At 48.8% G+C, this 13036-nt stretch overlaps 1 protein-coding gene across 3 annotated transcripts in view; it reads left to right on the top strand.

Moving 5' to 3' along the window:
* The window catches only part of MAP4K2 (mitogen-activated protein kinase kinase kinase kinase 2), a 61336-nt gene that overhangs the window by 13452 nt on the left and 34848 nt on the right, over positions 1 to 13036 (top strand). For 2 of the 3 annotated variants that reach the window (XR_013539353.1, XM_072984083.2), the window contains exons 2-8: positions 760 to 817; positions 3601 to 3691; positions 5404 to 5468; positions 6917 to 6972; positions 8401 to 8448; positions 8664 to 8706; positions 10322 to 10394. Coding sequence is in view for 2 of the 3 variants with exons in the window: in XM_072984083.2 (XP_072840184.2) it covers positions 760 to 817; positions 3601 to 3691; positions 5404 to 5468; positions 6917 to 6972; positions 8401 to 8448; positions 8664 to 8706; positions 10322 to 10394 (434 nt within the window). In the remaining variant the exon portion in view is untranslated. Of the gene's footprint in view, positions 1 to 759; positions 818 to 989; positions 1065 to 3600; positions 3692 to 5403; positions 5469 to 6916; positions 6973 to 8400; positions 8449 to 8663; positions 8707 to 10321; positions 10395 to 13036 lie in introns of those variants that run through there. The other variant, XM_072984084.2, reaches the window with a different exon arrangement.

Here is a 13036-nt window from a genome sequence, read left to right on the forward strand (position 1 = left end):
ATTCACCCCATAACCCATGCATGTTCACATATCCCTGTGATATACACGTAAAGCTGTGTTGTGAGAGAGGGCGAGAGTATTTATAGCATTCAAAGGTTGCAAATTTCCTTGCTAGCTCGCAGGTTGGTCGCATGACTGGAGAGAGCATGACAGGGCTGTGGAAAAACGGGCGAGATGTTTCCTGTGAATATTGTGTGCGGAAACAGTGTTGTTTTGGGCAAATTTTTACTCGTGTATCCTGATCAGAAAATGTATGGATGAGTCATGCCAGCCTTTGGTTTTCGGCCCGACTCAATGAGGACACCCAAAATCGGCTACCTAGGGCCACTGCCCCGCTCGGTTTCATGAGCGGGTGAGTTCATCTTGAGAGTCATCTTGGTTGACTGGTGAAAATCAGGGTGGTGGTGAAAATCAGGGTGTTGGTACGAATGAAAAGTTGGTTGTGTGACCCAAAGGAGGAGGAGGAGGAGGAATGCTCTCTGTTCTGAAAACAACAGAGACATGAGAAAGGGTTGTTGTGGGTTTTTCGGGCTCTTTGGCCATGTTCTGAAGGTTGTTCTTCCTAACGTTTCGCCCGTCTCTGTGGCCGCCTCTTCAGAGGACAGCAACGTTAGGAAGAACAACCTTCCGAACACGGCCAAAGAGCCCGAAAAACCCACAACAACCATTTGATCCTGGCCGTGAAAGCCTTCGCGAATACATGAGAAAGGGTTGCCTGCAAGCCACCAGCCCACATTCCTTGCCTTTTCGTCCCCGCAGGCCCGTGACACGGAGACTGGGGAGTTGGCCGCCATTAAGATTGTGAAAATTGATCCAGGTAAGACCAGCTCAGTGCGGTGTGTGTAGAGGATAAGTGATGAATTAAGGCTCTGGAGAACAGCGTTGGAATCCCCACTTGGCCCTGGAACCCCACTGGGTAAACTGGGTAAACTGGTTAAACCTCCGACTTGCCTGGAAAGCCCTTTTTAGGGTCGTTCCGACTTGACTGAACAGAACACGCGCAAGACCAGCTGAAGAGTCCATAACACCCGTTTAGCCGACGACTCAAATCCACTAATATATTAGTGAGTTTATCAGATTACATTTGTGCTGTGATGTTTTCAGAGATCACTGCTGGTTCTAGTCTACAGAGTCCTTAAATTTCTCCCCGCTCCTAATTTTAGTACATCTTAATGCAACCACAGTCAAATACCACCTGTAACTGATTCATCTATCTCATAAGTAAAGTGTTCTTTTTAAAGGTACCTAAAATACCGACTTAAAGATACCTAACATGCATGTTTATTTTTTTTAAGGTCTCCTGCCCTAATTTTAGCTGTTTTTACTGTTACTTTATGTCAGTCTGACTGATTGTAACTGTTTTATCTTGCCATGGTCTTGGTCTGGTGCAATAAATATATATAGTTAAAGATCATGACAAGATAAAACAGTTACAATTAGTGTCAGTGTGCGTGTATTTATATACAGTGGTGCCTCGCACAACGAGTGCACTGTAGAACGACGAATCCGCACAACGGGGCCGTTCTAGCGATCCCAAATGTGATCGCACACCGCCGGCCCCTGTGGCTCAAAATTGCAGAGCGAAGGTCGGTAAGCGGTTTGCTTACCGACCTTCGCTTTGCTACCCGCCGATCAGCTGTTCAGCGGCTTCAAAATGGCCGCCGGAAGCCCCCAAATGGCCGCGTGCAGCGTTTTCGCACCCTCGTTAAGCGAGGGGAGGGCGCGAAAATGGCTGCCGGCCATCGGAGAAACATCGCTGTACGGTGAGTAAAGCTGCTATTGGAACGCATTAAACTAAGTTTAATGCGTTCCAATGGCTTTTTTTGATCCGTACAGCGATGTTTTCACACAGCGAGGGTTAATCCGGAACAGATTAAACTCGCTGTGTGAGGCACCACTGTATACAACATACACACTAATATGTTGTTGAGTTATTTTTGAAGGAAGATGCCCGTATAGCAGGATCAATGACAGTACACATATAACATTTTTAAGTTCTATGGGGCTGTTGGCTTACTATGAATGCATCTTGCAAACACAATTTTAGAAAACAAGTCTTTTCTTTTTACGTTCATATAACGGACAACAATTATAATGACAGCGGTCGCTTGTAAAATTTGCAAAGTTCAAGTCTCCATTTGTCAGACAAAGTCAGATGAAGATCGCAAATATCTTCTTCAAGTGGGTTGGGTGTTCTTAACAAAGGTGAATCTTCAGAACCTTAAAATAAAATAACAATGCAATTGTGTGCAATTCGTGAATTCACTATGTGAATTCACACCTCCAGCATAAGCATATAAAGACTATACAGTGGTGCCTCGCAAGACAATTGCCTCGCGGGACGATTAATCCGCAAGACGATTGTTTTTTGCAATCGCTGTTGCGCTTCGCAAAACGATGTTTTCTATGGACGATTTTTGCAAGACGACAATTTTTCCCCATTGGAACACATTAAATAGATTTCAGTGCATTCCAATGCGGAACCGCGTTTTGCAAGACAGTGTTTTCGCAAGACAGCGTTTTTCGCAGAACAAATTGACATCATCTTGCGAGGCACCACTGTAGTACCTAAACCAAGTTGGCAAACGCCTTAGTAGTCCAACTGGCAAGAGCAACTCTGGCCCCTTTAGCTCTCCCGCTCTTTCTAAGATCCAAACCTCTTACTCACACCCCTTCTCTTTCTTAGTCTCACCCCTTTGGGCTGAACCAATATTCCATGGGGTGACACACACACACAACAGGTTTGGTTATTTACTACAGTCCTGAGGATGGGCCAAGTTAATGAAAAGTGGTGGTTCAAACTGAGAGGCAGGAAGCAGTTGGCGGCTTGGGGGGTGGTGGAGCTAAGTGTGAAGGGTGATCAGGGTGGCTCAGCCTCCTACCTCCTAAAGTCCAGAAATGACAAACTGGGATTACTGCCTATGTATATAAACCTATAGAAGCACAAATCTACCCATGAGACTGTAAAGTTCAGAATTGCTCATAGCCTAAGGATTGGAGTTGTGCGGGTAAAAAGCAATATTATGGGGAAAAAATTGCAATACAAATTGAGCCAGGTTTAAGGTATTAGTAGTAGGGTATGAATCCGTAGCAGGATTGTACATTAGATGACTTGATTGTTTTGTGGCATTGATGAAATCAGGATGGATTGTTTTGTGGCATTTATGAAATCAAAAGGTATTGTTTTTGCGGCGTTTACGAAATCAAAATGCAGCCGAGGAATAGGCTGGCAGTATTGCTAAGAAGTAAACTTGCCAAAACATTTTGGAATTTGAGACTGCCTAATTAAAAATGATGCTGGCTGGAGGACTTTGGAACACCTGGCTGCTGACCCAGAGGTTGGGGGGGGGTCCAATTCCCCGCTGGGCCTTATAGGAGAAAGAGCCAGCTTGTGTAGCCTTGGGCAAGCTGCACAGTCCCCAGAAGAATGGAATGGGAAGCCACTTCTGTGTAAGCTTTACACAGAAAACGGTGTAAGCGTTGCCGCCAGCGAGAGTCGAGTTGATGGCACATAATTATCATTCGCCCTTGGAAGTTATGGATGTGGAAGACAAATCCCTCTATAGAACAGAAACTGTTTCCTCCGTTTTATCTCCCCAGGGGATGACATTGGAGCCATCCAGCAAGAGATCACCACCCTCAGGGACTGTCGCCACCCCAACGTGGTGGCATATTTCGGCAGCTACCTCAGGTGAGACCTGGGGGGGGGGCTTTGGAACAGGGAGTGGAAACAGGATGGAGCAAGATGCTGGCTAAACGAGGCAGTCTCTTTGGAAATGAGATGGTTGGAGCAAGAAACGGTCGGGTTGGAAATATTGTGGAAAAGATTAGGGGTTTTTTTTTGGAGTAGCCCCATGGCACAGTGGTTCAGCTGCAGTACTGTAGCCAAGCCTTGGCTCACAACCTGAATTCTATCCCGGCAGCTTCCGGGGGCTGCCTCAAGGTTGACGTAGCCTTCCAAGGGAGGTAAAAGGAGTACCCAGCTTGCTGTGGGCGCGTGAAGTGTTCCTTACTTAATTCTGTTGTAAACTGCCCTCTAGCATGATTGAGTGGGATATACCATGTTTTTTTCTGTGTATAAGACGCCCCCCCACTTTTCTAATCCAAAATTAAGAAATCTAAGTGGGGCTTAGCAAGTGTAGGGGGAAAGGGATCAAAGCGCTGCAGGATTGCTTTGATCCCTGCTTTTCCCCTCCACTTGTTTTTGTTCTCCTCAGCTTACTTCCGTGTATAAGATGACCCTCAATTTTTAGTCTAAAGATTTTAGACAAAAGTATAGTCTTATACACAGAAAAATACTGTAAATTGAAATAACAACGATGATAATCCAGGAATCCTCAAGGCGGCATATGACCACTGAAATGAACATTTCGAAGCTTTGGCCATATTCATGCTTTTTGTCCACAGTGGAAGATGCAGGGACTTAAAATGACTTAAGCACTTTGTCCTTGGACTGCATCCATGGGTTTCGGAGTCTATCCCCTCTCTTTGTGAGCAAAGGCGGCTGGGGCTGATGGGAGTTAAGATCCAACTCGTTCTGCGAGGCCAAAACCGACTCACCCTTGCTCCAAACTTCAAGCCCGTCCTCCCTTACCGTTTCCAGTTCTGGGTTAATGAGCTGGAGGAACGGGTTTGATTGAGAAGGATGTGGCACTCTGCCCATGGTCAGAGACGCCGTTCCACCTGGCTCAAGGCTGGGCTTCTCTCAAACGGCCCTGGCATGACAAAAACAGACATTTCTTAGCCTGCCTTCCCACAAGGCCTTAATTTTCCTATGTATTCAAATAAAATTTACACACGGTCCGAAAACAGAATACTACGTTCCTCTTTGACCTGTGGAAAAATACTTGCTTTTCTGCTCCGATTTCATCATCCTATACCTTGAAGGGTAAAGCCGTAATGGGGGAACCTTTGGTTTTCCTGGTGTGTTTTTTTTCCAAATCCAACCCCCAGACGTTCCAACCGACAGGGCCAATGGCCGGGAATTCCGGAGTTGTAGCCCAAAACCTCAGGATGGTGAAATCGCCCCTTCCTCTCGGGAACGATCATGTGCGAGAGGAGCGATCTTCCGTCTAGAGAAGATCATGGGCTGGACCACCTCCAAAGTGCCTTCACCTCTCCAGCCTGTTCTTACAAACACTGGAACACTCTGCCACCCTCTCCAGAACGGTCGTCACACAGACCGAATTTGGCAGAGACGTGGCCTATTGTTCCCGTTGTGTCGGGGAGGGGAGATCCAGGGTCTCCCCCTCCTCCTCGGGAGTTGCCCCCCTCTCTTTCAGAGACTTGTCGAGAAGTTTGAGAGCAAAATCTGCCTGCATGTGATCTCTTACAGAAAAAGAAAAAGTTGTGCATGGATTTTTCTGGCTCTTTGATGATATGTCCTGCTTTGTTGTGCTGTAGGAAGGACCGGCTGTGGATTTGCATGGAATATTGTGGAGGAGGTTCTCTGCAGGAGATCTACAATGGTAAGGTTCTGCCCGGGGTCGAGGGACCTTTCATATTGTCCTGCTTCAGTGACCTGATTTTCAAAGTGATCTCTCCTTTGAGCCCAAGGCTAACCGGGGAGTTCAAAGAGTTGTTGTCTGAAAAAGTAAGATTCCTTAACGCTACTCTGGCCAGGTAGATATCAGAGCGTTTAGGCCTGTGCTGTGTTTTGTTGAGCTCTGAGAAAATGCGCTTCCCTTCCTTTTTATCATCATCCCTTCTGCTCCACCGGTTTTGTCTGTCCTGGTTCAGTGCAGAATTCCAGACATGCAGAGACTGGATGCTTCGGTTCAGCTTCGTAGATAAACACGGAATATCTCAGGCTGGAGAGAATGGGAGGGAGAGTCTGGCCAGGGAACAGGCTAGCAGACCTTCTCTCTCTCTCTCTTCCATGGGTGTAAAGACTTTTAGACCTCCGTTCCACTCCAGCCACCCCCGCCCGCCCCCTTCCGCTCTCGTGCAGCACCCCCTTGACTAAAGCGGAAATCTTTCTGCCGTCGGGCGTGTCGCAATAATGATGCCTGTTTCATTTCTGGACACGTTTCCTTCCCCTTTTGCTGACTGTGGGCCGTGCGCTTTGGTGGGTGGATGTGGGAAGGGAAGATTAGAACAGGAACTTCAGTAAGGCTGGGGGGAAAAAAATACTCTTTTCAGTCCTTTTCATCTCTGGGTTTGAGGAAGAAACGGAGGGAAAGGTGCTTTTTCCAACAGAGAGCTGGTCTGAAGGTTGGGCAGGGAAGTGGAAGACTCAGGATTCTTCTTTGTGATCCCCAGAAGGGTTTCTGCACATGTACAGAGAACTTTCCTACCTAAGCGCTTTTGGGGGGAGTCTGCCCCTTCCTTGTATTGTTTGTGACCCAGCGTGCCCAAACTGGATTCCCCTTTGTTCTTCTTCAAATGAGGCACGTGCTATGGAGAAAGCCGCCTCCAATCACTGCAGGATCCAAACCCTGTCTTCGTTAAATCAGAAAGTCTCCCCCCTCCCACTTCTGGTATCAATATGAGTATATAGGTAAAGGTTCCCCCTTGACGTTTAGTCCAGTCGTGTCCAACTCTAGGGCGCGGTGCTCCTCCCCGTTTCCAAGCCGTAAAGCCAGCGTTTGTCCGAAGACATTTTCCGTGGTCCCGTGGCCAGCGCGACTAGACACGGAACGCCGTGACCTTCCCACCGAGGTGGTCCCTATTTATCTACTCGCATTTTTACATGCTTTCGTACGGCTAGGTTGGCAGGAGAGTATATCACCCGCCGCTAAAGTTTCAGCACAAAGATCTGGGGAGCCAGATAACAAACTCGAAACCTGTTCTTCCCAAATGTGTGTCTGCCATGTTGTTGGTAGGTGGGTCGGTGGGTGGGGAATGATGATGGCAGAAGGGCGTGGGCAGCCCCATCTGATGCAGTTGGATCCTGGCTTCTGTTTCTCTCTTTCAGCCACCGGCCCCCTCTCGGAGAAACAGATCGCCTACGTTTGTCGGGAGACTCTCCAGGTGCGCGTGCCGATTTCCCTGGGCTCGTGGCCCTCCTGTGTTCTGACCTGTGGTCCCAATGTCTCTTTTCTTTCCCCGGGTGTTCGTAAATGCCAATTTGCAGGATGCAGGACCCAGGACAAAATTCAGCCCCAATGATTTCCCTTACATTTCGCTTGGGAGGGGTTGCAAAAAATAGAAGACTGGGAGTCAGGATCCGGCGGGGTCCTCGTTGCTGTCGGTCGGAAGTCTTGGGTTCCTCAAATTAGATCCGCGGTGGTGGGTGGTCGTTTGTCCCAGTTTCTCACTGAGTAACCACAATTGAAATACGGGAGTAGTCTATTTCAATTTGTCCAAACCAAATGGGTCCTTTGATTTCCTCCTCCCTCCTTCTTTGCATCTCCTCTTCAGTTTCATCCAAGCCTTCCACACACTTTTCAAGGGAAATCCTGTTTTTCTGCTCCCTGTTTCCTTCTTTTCTTGCCTTCCTGAAGGGCAAACGGCTGAAGGGGCAGGAATGGAATGTAGGTCATAAGCTGGGGGGGAGAGCAAGCAGGCGTGAGGGGGGGTACAGAGGCATGAGCGGCCTGCCCGCCCTGTGGGAAGGAAAGAGGATGATGGTTGGTGCTGTTGAGCTTAGCACAAAGACGGTGGGGAGGGGAAGGGCATAACGCCGGGGCGTGCAAAATGATCCATGGTGGGAGGCCAACAGATCTCAAGGTATTTCCCTTTCCCTCTCCCATAGCGCTACAACAGCCGGGCAGGGTGGAAGTTACCCAGCCTAGGTACCAGATGAGGGAGATTCGGGGGGACATAACAGCTCGGGCAGGGAGACATCCCCTCTTTACACGACAGCTGTGTTTGTGCATCGTGTTAGTGGGCCCATTGCAGCCGGCAGGTTGCAGATTTCACAGCGTCCAGGTTTTCGTGCCTCCCCCCCACCCCGGCTGCTCCAACCCTCAATTATTTCTCCAATGATGTTGTTTCGCCTTGAGAATACCGCAGCCCCCCCTCAAGCCCCCAAACCTCCCCGTTTAAAACTCAGCTGTGGATGTCTGGTTACTTCCCCTTGCGCATTTAGGGGGCGGGAGGCCAGATCTCCTTGGTGGTTGCCCCCCGGCCATTAGAGTCCACTTCCGGGGGGGGCACCGAGCAGCTCCCATGTCCGCGAAAGCTTTATGTTGACTGGGCCCCGGGTGGGTGACAAGTGCAGGAGCCATCCGGCTGCAACCCTCTCTGACCAAAGCCTCTTCAAACGTGGTGCTTTTACGGCGACCGTTGCCCTCTCCCGGAAGACCCCATAGCTCTTGATGATGGGTATGCGATGGGTGTGGTAGTCCCTGGCGGGTGAGGGAGAGGAAGCCCACGAACCTCCTCCGGAGAGGCATACCATCTCTGCCTCCGCCTGCAGGACAAAAACCCGTAACCTTTTCCTACCTTTTCCCTCAGGGCCTCCACCACCTACACGCTAGAGGAAAAATGCACCGGGACATTAAGGTGAGACCACCTCCATCAATGCTTGGCCTCGGATTATCCCCTTTCCTTCCGCCAGCGTCTCGAAAGGATCCTTTGGGGCTGTTTCTAGAAGCTTCTAAGGGCTGGGATCTGTGTGATTTTTCATCGGATTGTTAAACACACACACACCCCGAAATAGCTGTCTCCATTTCCTTCCCCCACCAAACTTTGCTTATTTTTGTTTTTTTGTCTTCCAGGGTGCCAATATCCTCCTTACATCCAACGGGGACGTAAAACTCGGTCAGTTTCCCCTTCGCATCTCTTCCTCGTCTCGCCTCGTCCCTGTCGGCCCCAAATTCCCCCCCTGCTGGGGGATTTCAGCTGCCAGCTTCCGAATTGGAGGGTTGATCCTGGTCGCTCAGCGTTCGCCCCACTGGGGCAAGGGGGCCTTTAGCCCTTTCAGAGCTGCTGGTCTACTATTTTATTTTATTTATTTGATTTATACCCCGCCCATCTGGTCTCAAAGACCACTCTAGGCGGCTTCCAATGTAGTAAAAACTGAAATAATACAAAAAAAAACCCACAAACAATTACATACATTATATTGTAATAGACAGAATACAACAATAGAATAGAAAACACATAAGGAGAGAATGAACAGAAAAGTCAGATATGAACTGGAGGGAAGGCCTGAATGTATAGCCATGTTTTTAATTGACTTTTAAAAGTGTCCAAAGTGGGGGGCCGCGTGGGTCTCAGGAGGGAGATTATTCCAGAGGTGAGGAGCCACTGAGAAGGCCCGGTCTGCTGCTGGTCTACACCCTCCCCATCCCAAAACCATGGGTCACGGCGCCTGGGGCTAATGGGAGTTGGAGTCCCCCAGGGCTACACTTTCTCCGTAACACCCCCATTGTGCCCAATTCACATTTTGTCAAGGGTTCATTTGGGGAGGGTCTTGGTCAGCCCCCCCTTCCCCCCTGGAAGCCTCTAGTCTTGAACCTTGGATCTTCTCCATGCAAGGGAGGGAGGGAGGGAGGGAGGAGGAGAGAAGCCAGGCGCTGTGCGAGTCGCCCGTAACCTTTGGCCGTTGCATGGCGGGGCTGACGTTAAGACTCCCCTTGCTTCCAGCGTCACGCCCAGAATTCCATAGGTAGCGTGGCTGTGGGAGAATTCTGGGAGTTCTAGACCAAAAACGCGATCCTGCACAGCTCCATGTATCTTGTTCCCCACCTCCCGTTTGTGTCCGATCTGCTTGGATACTTGGGTTCCTGCCTGGAGCAGAAAGTTGTTGGATTCAGTAGCCTTTAGAGGTTCCTTCCAACTCCACGATTCTAGGATTCTCTGCGCTGCTTCAGAATCCATATAGCAGGGCTCGGAGTGCGTGGCCTTCCAAAGTGTGGGTGGACTTGATCTCCCACCAGTTCCAACCAGCAAAGCCAGCGGAGGGAGCGATGATGGAAACCGGACTAGGAACAGCATCTGGAAGGTCACGCACCTTTGCACCGGAGTAAAAAAAAGGGGCGAAGAAGGGTGACAGCTGCCGGGGCCACCGTTGACCCCAGGACTGGCGGCCGCCTCACTTTTGTGAAAGAAATACCGTATTTTTCGCTCCATAAGACGCACCAAATTTTTAGGCAAAGAAAACAGGAAAAAATAATCTGGGAATTTCGCTCCATAAGACGCATATACTTTTTCCCCAATGTTTTTTTTTTTTTTGAAAAAAAAGTGCGTCTTATGGTGCAAAAAATACGGTAACTTGAAATCCACTTCTCGTTTTAAACCCTTTCTGCAACACACATCTTTATTTACGGAAGCCCTGCGGTCCATCATCTCCCAGATTCACACTCACATACCCAGCTGAGAGGGTGATGCTTGTTGGTTCTTCTCATATCATGTTCTCCCTTCTTGCCCATAGCGGATTTCGGGGTCTCGGCAGAACTGACGGCCTCGGTGGCCAAGAGGAAATCCTTTATCGGAACACCTTATTGGTAAGGCAAAAAAACCAAAAAACCAGACACCTTCTATTCTTCTCTTTCTCCCTCCAACTAGTACCACTGCCGTTGTAGTATCTGTAGACTCGTGTGTGTGTGTGTGTGTGTGTGTGTGTGAGAGAGAGAGAGAGAGAGAGAGAGAGAAGGATTAAAGTCATATTAAGTTAAACCTTAAAAAGCAATTAAACACTATGCCAATTAAAAATGCAATTGAATAATTAAAAGCAAGTGAACATTAAAAAGTATCTTAACTTTAAAAAAAAAGGCATTCAGGGACTTCATTCCATCTCATCTCCAGCACCTTCAGGTAGGGCTAGAAGCTGGATCCAGAGGACGGCTGCTGATCCGTCCGCTTAGACAGCGCTGGGGACGGATCAGTCCAGAGTCTGGATTGATCCTATGTTCAGTAGCTTAGTGGTCAAGCATCTGGGGAGCGTGGGGAAAGTTGCGGGTTTAGCCCGAGCATCTCCGCAGAACCTAAGGTCCTACAGCAGATGGCCAGAGAGACCTTCTGCCAAAGGGCCGGGGGAAAAAAAATACTGCCAGTGCAACCGACAATACTCAGACCAATAGACACGTTAAGTTTGATGCAACTTTCAAATATCACAGCTCCGTCTCATGGAGAGTTCTAGATTTTTTCGTTTGGGGAGGAAGGACTTGGGAGTTCTCTGCGGGGGAGTTCCAGAAGACAGCAGAGAGTCCTGCTACATCTCTCACTCAGCGAGAAGTCCCGCAGTGGCGTGGGACGGAATCATGGCCGTCAAAATGGCCTCCGGCGGATGGCGCTGTGGGATAGAGGAACCCTGCTGGTGTAAAGCAGGTTCATGTGGATCAGGAACATTCCCAACAAACTCACAAAGCGACGTAGACATGGGATGAACCGAAGCATGAGAAACGGAGGGGAAATCGAGCTAGGCAGATTTGTCGACCCTCAATAACAACAGCAACAACAAATTTAAGAATTTGTTGGCTAAACGAGTGACCGCCCAACGGTGACGTTGACTAGCCGTCTCTTCCATGGCGTTGGAATGCAACAAGTCAAGTGATCAGCAGAGCAAGCAAGAGGAGCCCAGCAGAGTCTATCCAAGAGAGTCAATAAGCGTTGAGAGAAGTTGATCAAGCTGAAGATCAAAGGGACAAGGGAGAAGGAGGAGTTGAACGCTGTGAGATGAGAAGGACGCTGTGAGATGAGAAGGACACTGTGAGATGAGAAGGACGCTGTGAGATGAGAAGGACGGCAGAATAATAAAGCTCTCCCTGCCCTGTACGTACCTTAAAACCCTCCAGGGCAAAAGGGATAGTGTTCAAGAATGTGGCCACGGCTGAGGAAAGGACCACCGAAGAAAGAAACGGAGGGGCTGATCTTTAAAGCGGAAGCGCTCCACGCAAAGGTCATGGAAACCCGGAATGAGAAATCGCACGGATGACCGTAAATGGCCGTTAAGAAGCAGAAGAAGCAGGGGACCCCCTCCTCTGTGGCCTGCAAGGAGACTGTGCAAACAGGAAATTTGGAAAGGCATAGGAAGGTTGCAGCCGTGGTGATTTGGAATGTCTGTACGAAAGACAATAGACCAGGGAGCGAAAAAACGGGTGGGATCACGAAACAGAAAAAGTTGTTGAAAATGGAGACGTCCGGCTGTAGACGTAATATAGCTGGACTTCAGCAAAGCCTTTGACAGAGTGCCCCATGATCTTCTGATTAGGGAGCTGAGGAGTTGTGGGCTGGATAGATCCAAGTGTCAGGTGGATACACAGTTGGCTACAGAATGATACTCAGAGGGTGATGATTAACGGCTTCTTCTCCAACTGGGGGGAGGTCAAAAATGGGGTACCCCAACGCTCAATCCTGGCCCCAGTGCTCTTCCACATTTTTGTTAATAGCTTGGATTGAGGGAGTGCTTGTCAGACTTGCAGATGGCACCAAATTAGGCGGAATGGCCAATACTCTGGAATACGGGAACAAAATTCGGAAAGGTCTTGATAGGCTGAAAAGAACAGAAAGGAATTTAACAGGGAGAAGTGGAACATTCTGCACCGGGGGTGGGTGGTGGGTGGGGAACCAAATGCACAGTTACAAGTAATACTGCAAATGAGAGGGATCTTTGAATTCTTGATCAGAAGCTGAATGTGTACGATGTGGCTGCAAAAAACAAAAATTGACAAGCGCCATTTTAAGATGCATTAACAGAAGTATTGTCTCCAAATCTCATGAAGAACTAGTTCCCCTCTATTCAGCACTGGTTAGGCTTCATGTAAAGTTCTGGAGAACTCTAGATGAAGAGAAGATTCCCTGGAAAAGACCCCGATGTTGGGAAAGTGTGAAGGCAAGAGGAGAAGGGGACGACAGAGGACGAGATGGATGGAGAGGGTCATCGAAGCGACCAAAAATGAATTTGACCCAACTCCAGGAGGCAGTGGAGGACAGGAGGGCCTGGTGTGCTCTGGTCCGTGGGGCCACGAAGAGTCGGACACGACTTAATGATGAAACAACAACAAAAGAGTTTGTTATTTGCGGACACTGCAATTCAAGAAGGATGCTGACAAACTGGAGCGAGTTCAGAGGACAGCAACAAGGATGATCAGGGAACTAGAAACCAAGCCCTAGGAGGAAAGACGGAACAAATTGGGCATGTTTAGCC

This window comes from Pogona vitticeps, chromosome 15 (assembly GCF_051106095.1).
Source record: "Pogona vitticeps strain Pit_001003342236 chromosome 15, PviZW2.1, whole genome shotgun sequence".
In the NCBI taxonomy this organism is placed as follows: domain Eukaryota; kingdom Metazoa; phylum Chordata; class Lepidosauria; order Squamata; family Agamidae; genus Pogona; species Pogona vitticeps.